Raw genomic sequence first — 18345 nt, forward strand, 5'->3', positions numbered from 1 at the left:
CATTCATGAAATTGGTTCTCCAGAGCTGACCACAACTCCTCAGCTGTGTGACTCACATTTCCCAGACATTTCAATGTAAAAACCGCCTGATGACGTTGAGCCCTACTGCCAGCATAGTAAGGAGGTGTGCAGGATCCCTTCTGCGCAGTTAGAAAGCTTGTGGCATGACCAGACAGGCTTTGGGTGCAGGTGGAAGACCGAGAGGAGGTTGAGGAGGCAGAAGCAGTGGAGGAACTTTGACATAAAGAGGATTGACGCACAACTCGTGGGGACGGCAAGACTTGGACAGCAGCCCCTTGTCCTGCTGTCACCATAGTTACCCAGTGCCCAGTCAGCGACATGTAACGCCCCTGTCCATGCCTACTCGTCCAAGTGTCTGTGGTGAAATGCACCCTGTCACACACAGAGTTTCTCAAAGAAGCGGTGATGTTGTGTGCGACATGCTGGTGGAGCGCAGGCACACCTTTCTTTGAGAAGTAGTGCCGACTGGGCATCTGGTACTGGGGCACTGCGACGGACATAAGGTCTCGAAAATCCTCTGTGTCCAGCAGGCGGAAAGGCAGCATTTCTGTAGCCAAGAGCTTGCAGATGGTGAAATTCAACCTCTTAGCTTTCTCATGGCTAGGAGGAAATGGTCTTTTACTTGTCCACATCTGAGGGACCGAGGGCTGGCTATTGTGCTTAGACGGGGTTGATAAGGGTGTCCCCGGCAAACTGCCGGTCTATGAGGAAGATGCAGGCGGACATGTTAGGTTGCCTTGATCCAAAGGTGGTGCTATCGATGTCGGACAGCGCTCAACACCAGCTGGTGTTACCACCTCCAAAGAAAATGATGACCTGCCAATCACGCTGGCTGTTGCGGGTAAAGAGGTGGCAGGTCTGCGCCCCAAAACAGGTGTGACTGCTGTCCCCCCAGTCACAGAGGATGAAGAGGCCGCGGATGCACAAGATATGGCAGACGGTGGTTGGCCCGGCCGGCTAGGCCGCATTGTAGCACACTGAGCTTCCCACTGCAACTTATGCTTCATGTCCATGTGCCGGTTCATGCATGAAGTACTCAAACTATGTATTTTTTGGCCTCTACTTAGCTTTTGCTGACAAATGTTACAGATAACACGAGTTGGGTCATCTTTATCGATCTGAAAAAATGCCCAGGCTATGCAAGGCTTAGCACCCATGCCACCTGAAGAGCCACCACGACTTGTGGTGAGAGGCAGAGTTGTGTTTGAGGATGCAGTTGTTGACGTGCTTCCAGTACTACGTCTCTGTCCAGGAAGGCGCAACCTGACCTCGTCGTCACTAGCATCTTCCTCCACCTCCTCTGCTGACCTCATCTCTTGGCTGACTGTGGGTTGACAGTAAGTGGGATCTCCAACCTCATCATCATCACCCTGTGCGTTATCACACCCGTCGTCCTCAGAGCCAACCTGTTCCTGCCCTGACAAAAAACTAAAGTTGTCGCTCCAATCAGGTATTTGAGTCTTATCATCGTCTTCCTCATTGTCTCCACCAACAGGAGTTACAGTTTGGGAATGAGGGTCTACATTATGGTCAGAACCTTCTGCGTCTGGTCCTGGATCCGACTCATAAAGATTCTGGGCATCAGTGCAGATCATTTCCTCGTCTGGATTCACAGAAGCGCTGGAGTCGACCTCTGATTCCCAGGCTATAGTATGAGTAAACAGCTCTGCAGACTCAACCATCTGTTCTACCTCATACTCAGACGGGCAGCTGGAGATTTGGGAGCTGTGAGGAAGCAAGTGCGATTGGGGTGACACCTTTGAGGACTGGAGTATTTGTGATGTTGAAGTTGATGTGGAGGAGAGCCCACTTAAAGGAGCACTTGATATCCGTTGAAGCACCTGCTGTTTTTGTGCCTCATCTGGAATTTGTAGCGATTGGCGTGGCCGTAAGAAAGGGATCTTATCACATTGTCCGCTAAAAGAAGTAGACATTTTAGTTTGGCTGGAAGATGGTCTTTCTTCTGCAGATGTTACTGTTGCTTTAACACCTACCCCACGGACACAACCTTTTTTCCCCTTCCCAACACGCCTATTCCCCTTTCCACCAGCAGCAGGCCTTTTTCCACTCATTTTGGTGGTTAACTAATTCACAACTCTGGAGCTGTTTGCACAAAAAAACAATGGATGGTAACCGAGCAGAGCTGAGTGGCCAAACTGTGGTATTAGGCCAAAACTATTGGCTGGGTTAGATGCAGAAAAAAATTATTTTGAATTTGCAACCTGATGGAGGTCAGTATAGATGGATTAATAGAACAAGACCCACACACAGCTAGAAGCCCAATATTTTTTCAGAGGTAGATGCAGGAAAAAAATATATTCAGTTTGCAACCTGATGGAGGTCTGTATAGATGGATTAATAGAGAAAGTCCCACACACTGCTAGAAGCCCAATATTTTTTCAGAGGTACTGTAGATGCAGATAAAAATTAGTTTTAATTTGCAACCTGATGGAGGTCAGTATAGATGGACTAATAGAGAAAGTCCGACACACTACTAGAAGGCCAAATATTTTTTCAGAGGTAGATGCAGAAAAAACTATATTCAGTTTGCAACCTGATGGAGGTCAGTATAGATGGACTAATAGAGAAAGTCCGACACACTACTAGAAGGCCAAATATTTTTTCAGAGGTAGATGCAGAAAAAACTATATTCAGTTTGCAACCTGATGGAGGTCAGTATAGATGGACTAATAGAACAAGTCCCACACACTGCTAGAAGCCCAAATATTTTTTCAGAGGTATTGTAGATGCAGATAAAAATTAGTTTTAATTTGCAACCTGATGGAGGTCAGTATAGATGGACTAATAGAGAAAGTCCGACACACTACTAGAAGGCCAAATATTTTTTCAGAGCTAGATGCAGAAAAAAATTAGATTCAGTTTGCAACCTGATGGAGGTCAGTATACATGGACTAATAGAACAAGTCCCACACACAGCTAGAAGCCCAATATTTTTTCAGAGGTAGATGCAGAAAAAAATATATTCAGTTTGCAACCTGATGGAGGTCAGTATAGATGGACTAATAGAACAAGTCCCACACACTGCTAGAAGCCCAAATATTTTTTCAGAGGTACTGTAGATGCAGATAAAAATTAGTTTTAATTTGCAACCTGATGGAGGTCAGTATAGATGGACTAATAGAATGATGCTATGCCCAAAAGATTTTACTTCACTAGGTGCAGTAAAAAAATTGGTATTCTATACACAGGTGGTATATCTTGCAACACAGATAGGCCTCTCCACTGACTAACACACTCTGCAATAGGCCAAAAAGGATTAGCTTTGCTAGATTCAGCCAAATGCTGTGAAAAAAACTTGCACAGCACTGGCACAGACCTGCCTGGCAAAAACTGCTAGGAACTGATGTAACCTAGTCCTGAAAAGGACTGCAATTACAATTAGTCTTTACTCCCACAATCTATCTATTTAAGAGCACAGACCTGCCTGATAAAAGTCGTAGGAAATGCTGTAACCTAGTCCTTAAAAGGACTGCAATCACAACTATTCCCTACTCCCAAGCTATCTGTATATTTGTGCGAAAATTGGCTTGAAATTAACAAGGTATAGCGCACACAGCAACAGCGGTGCCGTCTAACACGCAGCTGCAGCAGTGAGAAAATGGTGGCGACGGGGAAAATGGCTTGGTCTTATAGGGCAAGGACATGTGACATACACTGCCAATGACACATGCCCTTGCTTGTGTGAAAAAAAGCACTTCGCTCCGTGTGTGCGCTGCTGATAGGCTGACAGATTGCACCTCCCCACTGTAAATGCGGGAAAGAGAAAAAAAAATGGAGATCTTCATTGTTCCTGCAGAGATCCATCCCCTGCCCCTCCCCCCACCCCGCTGTACACTCAAACTGCGTATTAACATTAATTTTCATCATTACTGAGAAAAAATCCAGTTATGATTTTGGTGCACGAACAGTTATCGAACATAACCTCGAACAGCCGAATTTTTCTCAAATTGTTCGTGTTCGCCGAACGGCTCGAACACCGCCCAAAACAGCTCGAATTTGAGATTGGTGAACAGTTCGAGTAGAACAACGCTCATCTCTAATCATGAGTTACATCCTGTATTATACTCCAGAGCTGCACTCACTATTCTGCTGGTGCAGTCACTGTGTATATACATTACATTACTGATCCTGAGTTACATCCTGTATTATACTCCAGAGCTGCACTCACTATTCTGCTGGTGCAGTCACAGTGTACATACATTACATTACTGATCATGAGTTACATCATGTATTATACCCCAGAGCTGCACTCACAATTCTGCTGGTGCAGTCACTGTGTACATACATTACATTACTGATCCTGAGTTACATCCTGTATTATACTCCAGAGCTGCACTCACTATTCTGGTGGTGCAGTCACTGTCTACATACATTACATTACTGATCCTGAGTTACATCCTGTATTATACTCGAGAGCTGCACTCACTATTCTGCTGGTGCAGTCACTGTGTACATACATTACATTACTGATCCTGAGTTACATCCTGTATTATACTCCAGAGCTGCACTCACTATTCTGCTGGTGCAGTCACTGTGTGCATACATTACATTACTGATCCTGAGTTACATCCTGTATTATCCTCCAGAGCTGCACTCACTATTCTGCTGGTGCAGTCACTGTGTACATACATTACATTACTGATCCTGAGTTACCTCCTGTATTATACTCCAGAGCTGCACTCACTATTCTGGTCATTCCTCTGCAGTGGGGTTTATTATTACCGTTTGTTGACTTGTTCCACAGGAATACGTAGACGAGCTGCGATGTCTTCCACTGTCTCGCTGCCTTCGGAGATGATCCCCACGCTGGCTGCAATCGCCTTGGCTGTGATTGGATGATCTCCTGTGACCATTATGACCTCAGCAGGAAAAAAAAACAAAGTCAAGTTATCTTGTGTCATTGATCATTTATTTTTTGCTTTATGCCAAAAGTTATCAAATACAAAAAGGAAAAGAATTTAAAATGACTGCAAAAGACAGTTACCACTAGGTGGCGCTTTAGACTATTGTATTTTACGGGAGGTTTTGCTGTTTTATTCAACAGCACTCCAAGTGGCCATTCCTGGTATTGCAAGCAAAACCTCTACATTTTTCTAGTTGGCAAAGTTCAGATTAACCAATAATTCCATAAAGATAAGTACAGCCTGTAAATGTATGGGGGGTTCATAGTAATTGGTGTAGTCCTTTGAATAGAAGATTCCTAATGTAGGGTCCTCATTTTGTCATGGTCTAACCTTTACCACAAGGTGGAGCTGTAGAGTCCTGCGCACTTACTCTAATTCCAGCAGTTCTACATTTCATGACAGCGTCGGGGACAGTGGCTCTAGGGGGGTCAATCATAGAGATTAATCCAGCAAAGCACAGGCCACTGGTGGGGAAGTTCATGTCTTCTGCGTCAAAGTGAAATCCGCGGGGAAACTCCTTCTCGTTGAGGTAGAGATGGCAGAAACCTGAAGGGTGTAAGAAATGGCCACGATACAAGTATAAAAGCTAAAAATCCCAATATGGGATCCCTAAATCCAAAGACGTCCACCATATATGCTGTAGAACACTGACTCCATCTTCAACTTACCCAAGACTCTCTCCCCGAGGCCACCCAGGTCCATGTACGCCGTCTGAAAGGCTTCCTGCCACTGAGTGTCCAGAGGAATCTCCTGCCCTTTAATCATGATGGTGGAACATCTCTCCAGGATTCTTTCCGGGGCGCCCTTCATCACCAGCAGGTAGCGCAGGTCCAGGGGGTCTTGCAGCTCATGGATGGACAGCTGAAGAATAGAACATCATCATCAGGTGTCACTGTAAGATCACATATAATGATGATGATGGCGCAGGACTGGAGAAGTAATGCTTGACGTTCATGAGATCTTTTGAGAAGACCATGAATACAAATGGGAACCACTCAACAAAGTTGGACGTCTGCTTCCTTGTAATGACCACTTCTTACTACCACGATTATTACTACAACTACTACTAAGATTACTACTAGTCTACAACTTCTCTCACCACTACTACTAGTATGAAAACTTTTACAACTACAGTTGAAACCAGAAGTCTACATACACTATATAAAAATACACATCTCCATGTTTTTCTCAATATCTGACATGAAATCAGAATAAACCTTTCCCGTTTTAGGACAATTAGGATTACCATAATGTTTAATGTTTGCCAAATGCCAGAATAATGAGAGAGAGAGAATGTTTTAAGGCATTTTTATTACTTACTGCTAAGTCAAAAGTTTACATACACTAAGATTACTATACCTTTAAACAATTCTGGACTGCCCATATGATGATTTCATGTGTTTGGAAGCTTCTGATAGTTTTTTTGGCAACATCCAAGTTAATTAGAGACACACCTGTGGATGTATTTTAATGAACACCTGAAACACACTGCTTCTTTGTGTAGCATCATGGGAAAGTCTAAAGAAATCAGCCAAGATATCAGGAACAGAATTGTGGACTTGCACACGTCTGGCTTATCCTTGGGTACAATTTCAAGATACTTGAAGGTGCCTCGTTCATCTGTACAAATAATTATATGCAAGTACAAGCAAGATGGGAATGTCCAGCCATCATACCGCTCAGGAAGGAGACTGGTTCTGTGTCCCAGAGATGAACGTGCTTTGGTCCGACATATGCATATCAACCCAAGGACAAAAGCAAAAGACCTTGTGAAGATGATGGCGGAAGCTGGTAAGATTGTGTCAATATCCACAGTGAAATGAGTACTGTATCAATATAGGCTGAAAGGCCACTGTGCCAGGAAGAAGCCATTACTCCAAAAGAAAGATAAAAAGCCAGATTAATGTTTGCAAATGCACACAGGAACAAAGACCTTAATTTTTGGAGACATGTCCTGTGTTCTGATGAAACTAAAATTTTACTTTTTGGGCATAATGACCATTGTAACGTTTGGAGGAAAATGGGAGAAGCTTGGAAGCCCAAGAACACCATCCCAACTGTGAAACATGGGGGTGGCAATATCATGTTGTGGGGTTGTTTTGCTGCATGATTGACTGGTGCACTTCACAAAATAGATGGCATCGTGAGAAAAGAAGATTATATGGCAATACTGAAGCAACATCTCAAGACATCAGCCAGGAAGTTAAAGCTTGGGTGGAAATGGGTCTTCCAAATGGACAATGACCCGAAGTATACTACCAAAATGGTAACAAAGTGGCTTAAGGATAACAAAGTCAATGTTTTGGAGTGGCCATCACAAAGCCCTGATCTCAATCCTATTGAAAATTTTTGGGTAAAGCTGAAAAGGCCACGAGCAAGACGACCTACAAACCTGGATCAGTTGCATCAGTTTTGTCAGGAGGAATCGGCCCAAATTCCGACCAACTATTGTGAGAAGCTTGTGGAAGGATATCCCAAACGTGTGACCCAAGTCATTCAGGTTAAAGGTAATGGTACCAAATACTAATGAAATGGGTGGAAACTTTTGACTTTGCAGTAAGTAATAAAAATGCCTTAAAACGTTCTCTCTCTCTCATTATTCTGGCATTTGGCAAATATGAAAAAATGATGGTAATCCTAACTGACCTAAAACGGGAAAGGTTTATTCTGATTTCATGTCAGATATTGAGAAAAACATGGAGATGTGTCTTTATACATAGTGTATGGAAACTTCTGGTTTGTACTGTACTTCTACAAGTGGAACAATTACTACAGCGTCTATGATATCTAAGAGCTACTTCTACAGCCACTACAATGAATCCTACTTTACTAGTGATATTATTGCTACAACTACGATATCTACTATCACTATTATGATTATTACTTATATAACTACGTCTACTACAATTTATAAAACTACTACTGTGATTATTGCCACAACTGTTATTACTACAATTATTAGAAATTCTACTAAATTACTAATGTTCCTCCTAATACTAGATAACAGTGGGGGAAATAAGTATTTGATCCCTTGCTGTTTTTGTAAGTTTTCCCACTGACAAAGACATGAACTATAATTTTAAGGGTAGGTTAATTTTAACATTGAGATATAGAATGTCCCAAAAAAAATCAAGAAAATCACATTGTATAAATTAGATAAATTTATTTGCATTTTGCAGTGAGAAATAAGTATTTGATCCCTCTGGCAAACAACACTTAATACTTGGTTAGCAAGCACAGCAGTCAGAGTTTTTTTTATAGTTGATGATGAGGGTTGCGCACATGTCAGGAGGAGTTTTGGTCCACTCCTCTTTGCAGATCATCTCTAAATCATTCAGATTTTGAGGCTGTCGCTTGGCAGCTCGGAGCTTCAATGCCCTCCATAAGTTTTCTATGGCATTAAGGTCTGCAGACTGGCTAGGCCACTCCATGACCTTAATGTGCTTCTTTTTGAGCCACTCCTTTGTTGCCTTGACTGTATGTTTTGGGTCATTTTCTTGCTGGAAGTCCCAGCCACGACCCATCTTCAATGCTCTTACTGAGGGAAGGAGGTTGTTGGCCAAAATCCTGCGATACATGACCCCATCCATCCTCCCTTCAGTACGGTGCAGTCGTCATGTCCCCTTTGCAGAAAAGCTCCACCAAAGTATAATGTTTCCCCCACCATGCTTCACGGTTGGGACGATGTTCTTAGGGTTGTGCTCATCCTTCTTCCTCCAAACACGGCGAGTTGAGTTAATTACAAAGAGCTCAATTTTTGTCTCATCTGACCACAGCACCTTCTGCCAATAACTCATATAATCATCCAGGTGTTCATTGGCAAACTTCAGACGGGCCTGCACATGTGCCTTCTTGAGCAGGGGGACCTTGCGGGCACTGCAGGATTTTAGATCTTTAAGGCGTCATGTGCTTTCAATGGTTTTCTTGGTGACTGTGGTCCCAGCTGCCTGGAGATCGTTAACAAGTTCCCCCTGTGTAGTTTTAGGCTGATCTCTCACCTTCCTCATGATCAAGGATACCCCACAAGGTGAGATTTTGCATGGTGCCCCAGATCGATGTCAATTAACAGTCATTTTGTATTTCTTCCATTTTCTTACTATTGCACCAACAGTTGTCTCCTTCTCACCCAGCGTCTTACTTATGGTTTTGTAGCCCATTCCAGCTTTGTGCAGGTCTATGATCTTCTCCCCGACATCCTTAGAAAGCTCTTTGGTCTTGCCCATGTTGTAGAGGTTAGAGTCTGACTGATTAATTGAGTCTGTGGACAGGAGTCTTTTATATAGGTAACTATGTTAGACAGCTGTCCTTAATGCAGGTAACGAGATGATTAGGAGCGTCTAACTGGTCTGTAGGAGCCAGAACTCATAATGGTTTGTAGGGGATGAAATACTTATTTCTCACTGCAAAATGCAAAAAAAATTATCAAATTTAAACAATGTGATTTTCTTGATTTTTTGGGGGGGATATTCCATCTCTCAATGTTAAAATTAACCTTCCCTTAAAATTATAGACTGTTCATGTCTTTGTCAGTGGGCTAACTTACAAAAACAGCAAGGGATCAAATACTTATTACCCCCTCTGTATTTCTCTATAGTTGATTTATCAGTATCCTTCTTTCTTACCTGAAATTTATTGGTGGAGTTGAAGGGAATTTCTGTCACTTTCTTGAAGCGTTCTCGGTACTCCATGACGTTACCGACTGTCAGCTCGGAGAACTTCAGCAGAGCTGTCTCGGAGGCGTCTCCGATAACGATGCGCTGTAGGGTGAGATGATATTTTTGGTCATACACTCTTTTGGTGTCTAGTTTAGATTTTATACCTTGAAGTGGTTTTGTTGGTCCTCACCTTGGGTACTGGGACTCCTTCTTGCCCTCCCTTGAAGGCGGCTCTATTACAGAGACTGACCACCTTGCTCAGAGCTCTCCAAGTGTCCGATGTTTGGTCAAAGCTTTGTCCTGAAAAGAGAGAACATTACGTTATTATGAAACAAATGTTCTATATTATTGGGGCTTCTCTATTACTGGTGGGGTTTAGAGGTCACCTGACTGGTCCTCAGTGGTGTCAGCTGAATGGATCTGGTTGTCAAACCACAAGTGGGACACGGTCATCCGATTCTGGGTTAAAGTTCCTGTCTTGTCTGAGCAGATGACTGATGTAGAGCCCAAGGTTTCCACAGCCTCAAGATTCTTCACTACACAGTTTTTTCGGGCAAGACGCTTGGCAGTAAGAGACAGACAAACCTGAAGGCAGAGAATCAGAAGGTCAGAATCCCATGAGATTGGCCAGAAGCAACAAATGCTATGACAGATCCACTCGTGGTGGTCCACCTGCTCATTTTGACCATTGTGCCTGGTCTGTAGGGTTCTCACCGTAACAGTGGCCAGAAGACCCTCAGGGACATAGGCTACCACAATAGCCATGAAGAATACCATGGCACGGAGGAAGGGGTAGCCGATAACCATGGCCACCACAAAGAAGGTAGCTCCAAAGAAGATGGCCAAACCGGCGATGATGTCCACAAAGTGCTCAATCTCAATGGCGATTGGTGTCTTCTCATTCCCCACACCTGATGCCAAGCTGGCAATACGACCAATGATGGTACGGTCGCCGGTATTGATAATTATTCCGGTGGCAGTTCCTGTGAAGCGGCCAAGAAAAGTTATTTGTGTTGATTGTAAACTGAATATGGCACATCAAGATTTTTGGATTTTTACCTTTTAATGTAAACAATGTGCCGTGGACAATTAAATATGACCCAAAATGTTGGTCTTCAGCGATAGATACCAACTAAATGCCCTACTAAGAAATCCATGAAGGGGATTGTGGTTTGCTGAAGGTCCAGAGCAGATGCTGTCATGAAAACGACACCCACTTGGGTCAGACCTTGCAGCTCTCTGGCGCCCCCTTATCCTGCTGGTCAAACACGAGGATAAGCACGGGTGCAGCTGCTCTAATTTATGTCGACTATTGCGGCACGTGATGTGACAGGACGTATATATACCACCAGTTCCTTCCAGGAACGTATATATACCTCTGACCAGCCACCCTCAAACCACAATATCACATAAATACTGGTATACTGCCACCACCGATCGCTTAACAGGTGGATCGGGTACCTGGTAGGTAACGTGAATTAGCGGGTGAGGAACGTGTTTGCTCGACATAGGACAAGAAGAACGAAGCTGGTAAATAATAATGATTTACTCCCAAAAGTGGGCAGTGTTTACAAAATATATACAAGATATTATAGAGGAGACAATTTACATGTATGCATAAACAGTTATTAAAATAAAAGGGATAAGTAATAGCAAAACCTGCTTCACAAGGTGATGGTCTCAGATTCTGTGGGGTGGGACTACTCCCCGGGGAATTAGAGGTGATTCTTCTTACGCCGCGTGATGTGCGTGCGTTTGACGTCCCTGAGAAGAAATGCTTGAAAAATGGCCGATCTGGTTTTTAGCAAGCAGCCAAAACTCTGCGAGCCCACCCTGCTACAGAAGACCTAAAAAATCCTTCAGATTTCATATCTTGGTGTGGGGGGGGGTCCCACATCCAAGAGGGAGACATCATCTTGACCGTCACCAATATTCATGAAGATAGAGTTCAAATATGAAATTGCTATGACGCTCAGAAGCTCAGAATTCATTATCTCAGTTCCCGGTCATTCCTCAGTTATGCAAGTTATACTATTGTAATGGGAAAAATTTAAGCATTCCAAAAAAGTGGTCCCAATGTTTCTGTCGGACCTGTACGTTATTAAAATCGACATTAAACGTTTGTACAATTAAACAATGGGGTTTTTTGGAGGGACTTTCCGGTTTGTACCAGTGCTTGCTCTGGACTGAGGTTTTATGGCGGGTCATAAAGATTCCTGGTTTGGGGGAAAGCAAAAGTGAGTTCTATGTCTTCTCTTACAAACGGATAGGGGGTGGGGGTTTTTCCTTTTTCTTTGAGACATATCTCATTTTTAAAAATTCGGGGAAAAATACCTTTTGCCTGACACCTCCCCCTTTTAGACTGCGCTATGGAGGTAGGACCTTCTGGTACTCCTCCAAGCGTATGTCTAGAGGCTCCCCTCGCCGGGACAACCCATCGGCATTGCCATGCTCGATGCCCTTGCGGTGTTGAACGGTAAAGTCGTACTGCTGGAGGGTGAGGCTCCAGCGTAACAACCTTCCGTTGGCACCTGACATGGTGTGCAGCCAACTCAGGGGGTTGTGGTCATTCACGACAGTGAAGGGGCGCCCGTACAAGTAAGGCTGTAAGCGGTTGAGGGCCCATACAATGGCCTGGCACTCCTTCTCTATGGTGGAATAGGCCACTTCCCTCGGCAGCAGTTTCCGGCTTAGGTACAACACGGGGTGTTCTTGGTTCCCCGAGTCGACCTGGCTGAGTACAGCACCGAGGCCAAACTCACTGGCGTTTGTCTGTACCAAGAGTGGCCGTGTGCCGTTGACCGCCTTTAGTACAGGAGAGCTGCTCAGGGCAGTCTTCAAAGCCCTAAAGGCCACCTCGCATTCATCCGTCCATTTGACGGAATGGGGTAGGCTCTTCCTGGTGAGGTCTGTCAAGGGCTTCGCAAGGCTACTATAGTCCTGTACAAAGCGTCTATAGTACCCTGCGGTGCCCAAGAAGGACTGCATCTGCTTCTTGGTCCTGGGGGTGGGCCAGGACACGATAGCGTCCACCTTCCCAGGCTCTGGCTTCAGAGTACCCCCACCTACCCGGTGCCCCAGGTAGTGGACCTCGTTCATGCCCATCTGGCACTTTCCCGGCTTGATGGTCAAGCCCGCCTGGTGAATGCGCCCGAGCACCTGCTGCAGATGCTCGAGGTGATCCTCCCAGGTGGGACTGAAGATGGCAGTGTCATCCAGGTACGCCACTGCATACCTCTCCAGTCCCTGGAGCAGGTGGTTGATCATTCGCTGGAACGTGGCAGGGGCATTTTTCATGCCGAAAGGCATGACCGTGGATTCATACAATCCGAAGGGGGTGATAAAGGCGGACTTCTCCTGGGCCCCGGGGCTCAAGGGAATCTGCCAATATCCCCGACTCAAATCCATAATGGAGAGATAGCTCGCGCTGGCTAACCGCTCCAGCAGCTCCTCAATGCGTGGCATTGGTTGTGCGTCAGAGGCGGTGATAGCGTTGAGCCCCCTGTAGTCCACACAGAACCGGGTGGTCCGGTCCTTCTTAGGCACCAGGACCACAGGTGAGGCCCACGCGCTCTTGGACCGCTTAATCACCCCCAACTGCAGCATCTCCTCGACCTTCTGGCGCATGACATGCTGCACCTCGTCGGAGATCCGATAGGCTGTCCGCCGGAGTGGGGCATGATTCCCGGTGTCCACTTCATGGACCGCCACTTCAGTCCTGCCAGGCAGGTTGGTGAACACTGCTTGGAAGGGTTTCAGCACTGCTTGCATCTGAGACCTCTGGTCTGCGGCTAGCAAGTCGCTTAGCTCTACATCCTCTAGGGACCCGCTGGCCTTCGCTTGGGCGAGCATGTCCAAGAGGGGGTCATCCTCCCCATCCTCGGGCAGGTTGCAGACCGGTAGGACGCAGGTTCCACGTTCTTGATGAGCCTTCATCATATTAACGTGAAACGCCTTCCGCCTACCCCGCTCGTGGTCAAGTGTGATCACGTAGGTGACCGGGTTGAGCTGTTGGTGAATGACGTACGGGCCCTCCCAGGCCGCCTGAAGCTTGTCCTTTGGTACGGGGACCAGCACCCACACCTTCTGACCCACCTGGTAGGTCCTTTCTCGGGCGTTCTGGTCGTACCAATGCTTCTGGTCAGCCTGGGCTTGCGCCATGTTGTCATGCACCAACTGCGTCAAGGTCTGCATCTTGTCACGGAAGCGCATGACATACTCCACGATGGACACTCCTCGGGAGCTCGGCTCTTCTTCCCAGAATTCCCTTATCAAACCAAGGGGTCCTCGGACACGCCTGCCATACAGGAGCTCAAAGGGGGAGAACCCCGTTGAGGCCTGTGGAACCTCTCTGTAAGCAAATAGCAGGTGTGGGAGGTAACGCTCCCAGTCGCGACCCTGGGTCTCAACCAGCATTTTTAACATCTGTTTGAGGGTACCGTTGAATCGCTCACACAAACCATTGGTCTGTGGGTGATACGCGCTCGATACCAAATGCTGCACCTGCATTTTCTTACATAGGGCCTCCATTAAGCGTGACATGAACTGGGTCCCCTGGTCGGTAAGCATCTCCCTGGGAAATCCTACTCGCGAAAAGATGGCCAAGAGGGCGTCTGCCACCTTATCCGCCCTAATTGAGGACAGGGCTACTGCCTCCGGATACCGGGTAGCATAGTCTACCACGGTAAGGATGAAACGTTTTCCAGAGCTGCTGGGCATGGCCAGTGGTCCCACAATGTCCACAGCAATCCTCTGGAAAGGCTCCTCTATCACTGGCAAAGAGATCAGGGGGGCATTGGGGGCCGGCCCTGACTTTCCCACTCTTTGACACGTGGTACAGGAGCGACAGTAGTTCACCACATCTGTCCTCATTTTGGGCCAATAAAAGTGATGAGACAGCCGGACCTTGGTTTTGCTGACCCCCAAGTGTCCAGCGAGTGGAATTTCATGGGCGATCCGCAACAACTCGTCCCTGAATTGGTAGGGGACGACCAGCTGTCTTTCCCTCAGCCACTCCTGTTGGGGTGTACAGGTAACTGTCTCCCGGTACAACCTCCCTTTGTCCCAGAATACCCTCTCCTTATCCGACTCGGAGGTGGGTTTCTCAGCGAGGCTCCTTAACGTCTCCAGGCTAGCATGTGAGTCCAGAGCTGCCTGAAACTCCTGGCTGGAGGAAGCCAGAAGTGAGGTTAAGGCCACGTCCTCATTGGGACCCTCTGGGACCGGCTCTGGGTCCGGCTCTGGGTCCATACCTGATCCTGTTATTCCTCTGTCCGAGGAGGGTCCAGAAGGCAGGGTGTTACTTGCGTTCTGGGCACTCTGACTGCGGGTAACAGCGGCTATATAGGCCGTCTCCCCGGGGAACAACACCGTCTCATTAGCCTGCGAGGCCATGAGAACTACTTCTCCATCATCCTCCATTACCTCAGGCACAGTGCTACGTATGGGGCAGCGACTATCAGCCAGGTCACCTTCTGTTGTGACACTGGTCACTGGCACAGCACCACCTGCTTCATGGTCCTCGTGCCTCTCCCCATTACCCTTGGCACTGACCTTTGCTCCTGCTAGGGGATCCTCAGCAATATCACCCCGCAGAGTGACATGGCTGAGTTCTCATGCACCTTCCAATACAACAACATCATCATCATCATCATCAGGTAAAGCATTGACATTCACAGTATCAGCATTAACTTTACCAACCGTATCAGATCTGGGAGGGGTGTTAGGGACATAATAAGCAAGCATCCTCCCCAAATCAGTTCCCAACAAAACATTTGCAGGTAGGTTTTTGGATACTCCCACTTCCTTCACCCCACTCCCCGCACCCCAATCAATAAAAACCCGGGCCATGGGCAAAGGGCATCGGACGCCCCCAATCCCGGTGACAGTCAGGGTCTTTCCCGGAATAAGCTCTTCAGTGGACACCAGTTCGGGTCGGATGAGGGTTCGTTCGGCCCCAGTGTCCTTGAGGCCTACAGTGAGAGTGTCCCCCACCCTGACAGACTGAAAGTTTTCACAGGCCCTCCCAACCGGCCCACCCACCAAAAGAACTGAAGCATTAGGCCCTGGGGCCTTGGATGGGGGGTTCTTCCTCTGCTTCTCTGGGCAAGTGGCGCTGAGATGACCAGTCTGGTTGCAGAAATAACACCTGCGGGCATCAGATGAAGGCCGGGCATTGGTAACGGGAAAAAGGCCTCCGGAAGGTCGGCTGGCAGGGGTAGGGATGGTGGTTGATGGCTTACCCCCTTTCCAGCTGGCGACGACCGGCTTCCGCACCTCTGGTCTCCGGTTGGCCTCGTAGGTGTCTGCGATCTGCGCTGCTTTATTGGCATCTGGTGGCTCTCGATCCATCACGAACTGCCGTACCTCAGTCGGACACAGATGCAGGAAATGGTCTTTCACCATCAGATCCTTTAGCTGCTCAAAGGTGGTCGCTGACAGTCCTTGGATCCACTGCTCAAAGTTGGTCCGGAGCCCATGCACCACATCGCTGTAACTGTCATGCGGTCCACGCTGGAGGCTCCGGAACTTTTTACGGTACACCTCAGGGGTCAGTTGGAACCTCTGGATTAGGGCCTGCTTAATGGCATCATAGTTCCCATCGAGGCTCGGAGGAAGAGCCACAAACACATCCAGAGCTTTGCCTCGCAGCCCTGCAGTTAAGTATCGCGCCCACTGTTCCTCAGGCAGCTGGTATTGTCTGCAAGTCTTTTCAAAACCCCTCAGAAAGGTGTCGAGGTCGCCGTCCTTTTCCATCACAGGAAAATGCTCTGGACGGGGCTTAAACAAGGTCGCATTGTTGGTCTCACCGTTCCGTGAGGTGGATGCTGGGATCCCGAGTTGGGCCATCTGCAGTTCATGGGCCCTCTGAGCTTGGGCCTCCGCTCGCTGCTCGGCTCTCTCGGCCTCTCGCTGGGCTCTCTCGGCCTCCTGGTGCTGTTGAATTACTCTCAGCCGTCCTTCATGATCCTCTCCAGGAAGTTGCTGTAGAGCCATCTGCAGATAGGGGTCCACGCTGCCCTGGTCGCTGACTCGACGTGCGTCTACAGGTGAGACCCCTGCAGCAGTACTGTCCATATCTCAGCTGACCTCTGGCCCTGCTGAGGTCTGGAGAAGGGCTTGCTCGGTCTCCAGTTGCACCAGTGCAGCAGCCATTTGTTCTCTGTTTTTGTCGCGGTGGTCAATGCCTCTGGTTATACATATTCCAATAAGAGTGTCCTTTTTCTGCTGGTGATACCAGGGCTCCCCAACTACGACCATGATCACCAAAATAAGAATAAAAAAGAAAAACCGAAGAAGGGTAGGGGTAACTGCTACACATACAGTATTGTCTCAGATCTAATAAACACTGAGTTCGATCTTCAAAGCTTTTGTGCAGGGTCCAGGTAAGAACCGTGCAAGCTTTTAGTGAGAGGAATGATTGCTCAAACCAGATCACTAATGTCCTATGATCCCACCGCTTGCCACCAATTTGTCAGGAAAACGACACCCACTTGGGTCAGACCTTGCAGCTCTCTGGCGCCCCCTTATCCTGCTGGTCAAACACGGCATTGACCGAGGATAAGCACGGGTGCAGCTGCTCTAATTTATGTCGACTATTGCGGCACGTGATGTGACAGGACGTATATATACCACCAGTTCCTTCCAGGAACGTATATATACCTCCGACCAGCCACCCTCAAACCACAATATCACATAAATACTGGTATACTGCCACCACCGATCGCTTAACAGGTGGATCGGGTACCCATTAGGTAACGTGAATTAGCGGGTGAGGAACGTGTTTGCTTGACATAGGACAAGAAGAACGAAGCTGGTAAATAATAATGATTTACTCCCAAAAGTGGGCAGTGTTTACAAAATATATACAAGATATTATAAAGGAGACAATTTACATGTATGCATAAACAGCTATTAAAATAAAAGGGATAAGTAATAGCAAAACCTGCTTCACAAGGTGATGGTCTCAGATTCTGTGGGGGGGGACGGCTCCCCGGGGAATTAGAGGTGATTCTTCTTACGCCGCGTGATGTGCGTGCGTTCGACGTCCCTGAGAAGAAATACTTGAAAAATGGCCGATCTGGTTTTTAGCAAGCAGCCAAAACTCTGGGAGACACCCATTATGTACCTCCCACGGGGGCTCGGCTTTGCGAGCCCACCCTGCTACAGAAGACCTAAAAAATCCTTCAGATTTCATATCTTGGTGTGGGGGGGGGGGTCCCACATCCAAGAGGGAGACATCATCTTGACCGTCACCAATATTCATGAAGATAGAGTTCAAATATGAAATTGCTATCAGAATTCATTATCTCAGTTCCCGGTCATTCCTCAGTTATGCAAGTTATACTATTGTAATGGGAAAAATTTAAGCATTCCAAAAAAGTGGTCCCGATGTTTCTGTTGGACCTGTACGTTATTAAAATCGACATTAAACGTTTGTACAATTAAACAATGGGGTTTTTTGGAGGGACTTTCCGGTTTGTACCAGTGCTTGCTCTGGACTGAGGTTTTATGGCGGGTCATAAAGATTCCTGGTTTGGGGGAAAGCAAAAGTGAGTTCTATGTCTTCTCTTACAAACGGATAGGGGGTGGGGGTTTTTCCTTTTTCTTTGAGACATATCTCATTTTTAAAAATTCAGGGAAAAATACCTTTTGCCTGACAGATGCCGTTTGTCTGAGCTCCTCCACAACCTTCTAAAAAAGCTACTTTGGATTCCACTTCCTCTCTTTCCCTTCTCTTTCTT

General features: G+C 46.9%; 1 protein-coding gene across 1 annotated transcript in view; it reads right to left on the reverse strand.

Moving 5' to 3' along the window:
* Positions 1-18345, reverse strand: part of ATP4A (ATPase H+/K+ transporting subunit alpha) — a 94060-nt gene that overhangs the window by 41754 nt on the left and 33961 nt on the right. Inside the window, exons 8-14 of the mRNA XM_073655568.1 lie at positions 10316-10584; positions 9988-10186; positions 9792-9901; positions 9569-9703; positions 5615-5807; positions 5317-5492; positions 4765-4901 (exon numbers count right to left, since the gene is read on the reverse strand). Coding sequence (XP_073511669.1) covers positions 4765-4901; positions 5317-5492; positions 5615-5807; positions 9569-9703; positions 9792-9901; positions 9988-10186; positions 10316-10584 — 1219 coding nt within the window. The remainder of the gene's footprint in view (positions 1-4764; positions 4902-5316; positions 5493-5614; positions 5808-9568; positions 9704-9791; positions 9902-9987; positions 10187-10315; positions 10585-18345) is intronic.

Source organism: Phyllobates terribilis, unplaced genomic scaffold (genome assembly GCF_046119375.1).
Source record: "Phyllobates terribilis strain yellow unplaced genomic scaffold, ASM4611937v1 Scaffold_12__6_contigs__length_324123572, whole genome shotgun sequence".
Taxonomy (NCBI): domain Eukaryota; kingdom Metazoa; phylum Chordata; class Amphibia; order Anura; family Dendrobatidae; genus Phyllobates; species Phyllobates terribilis.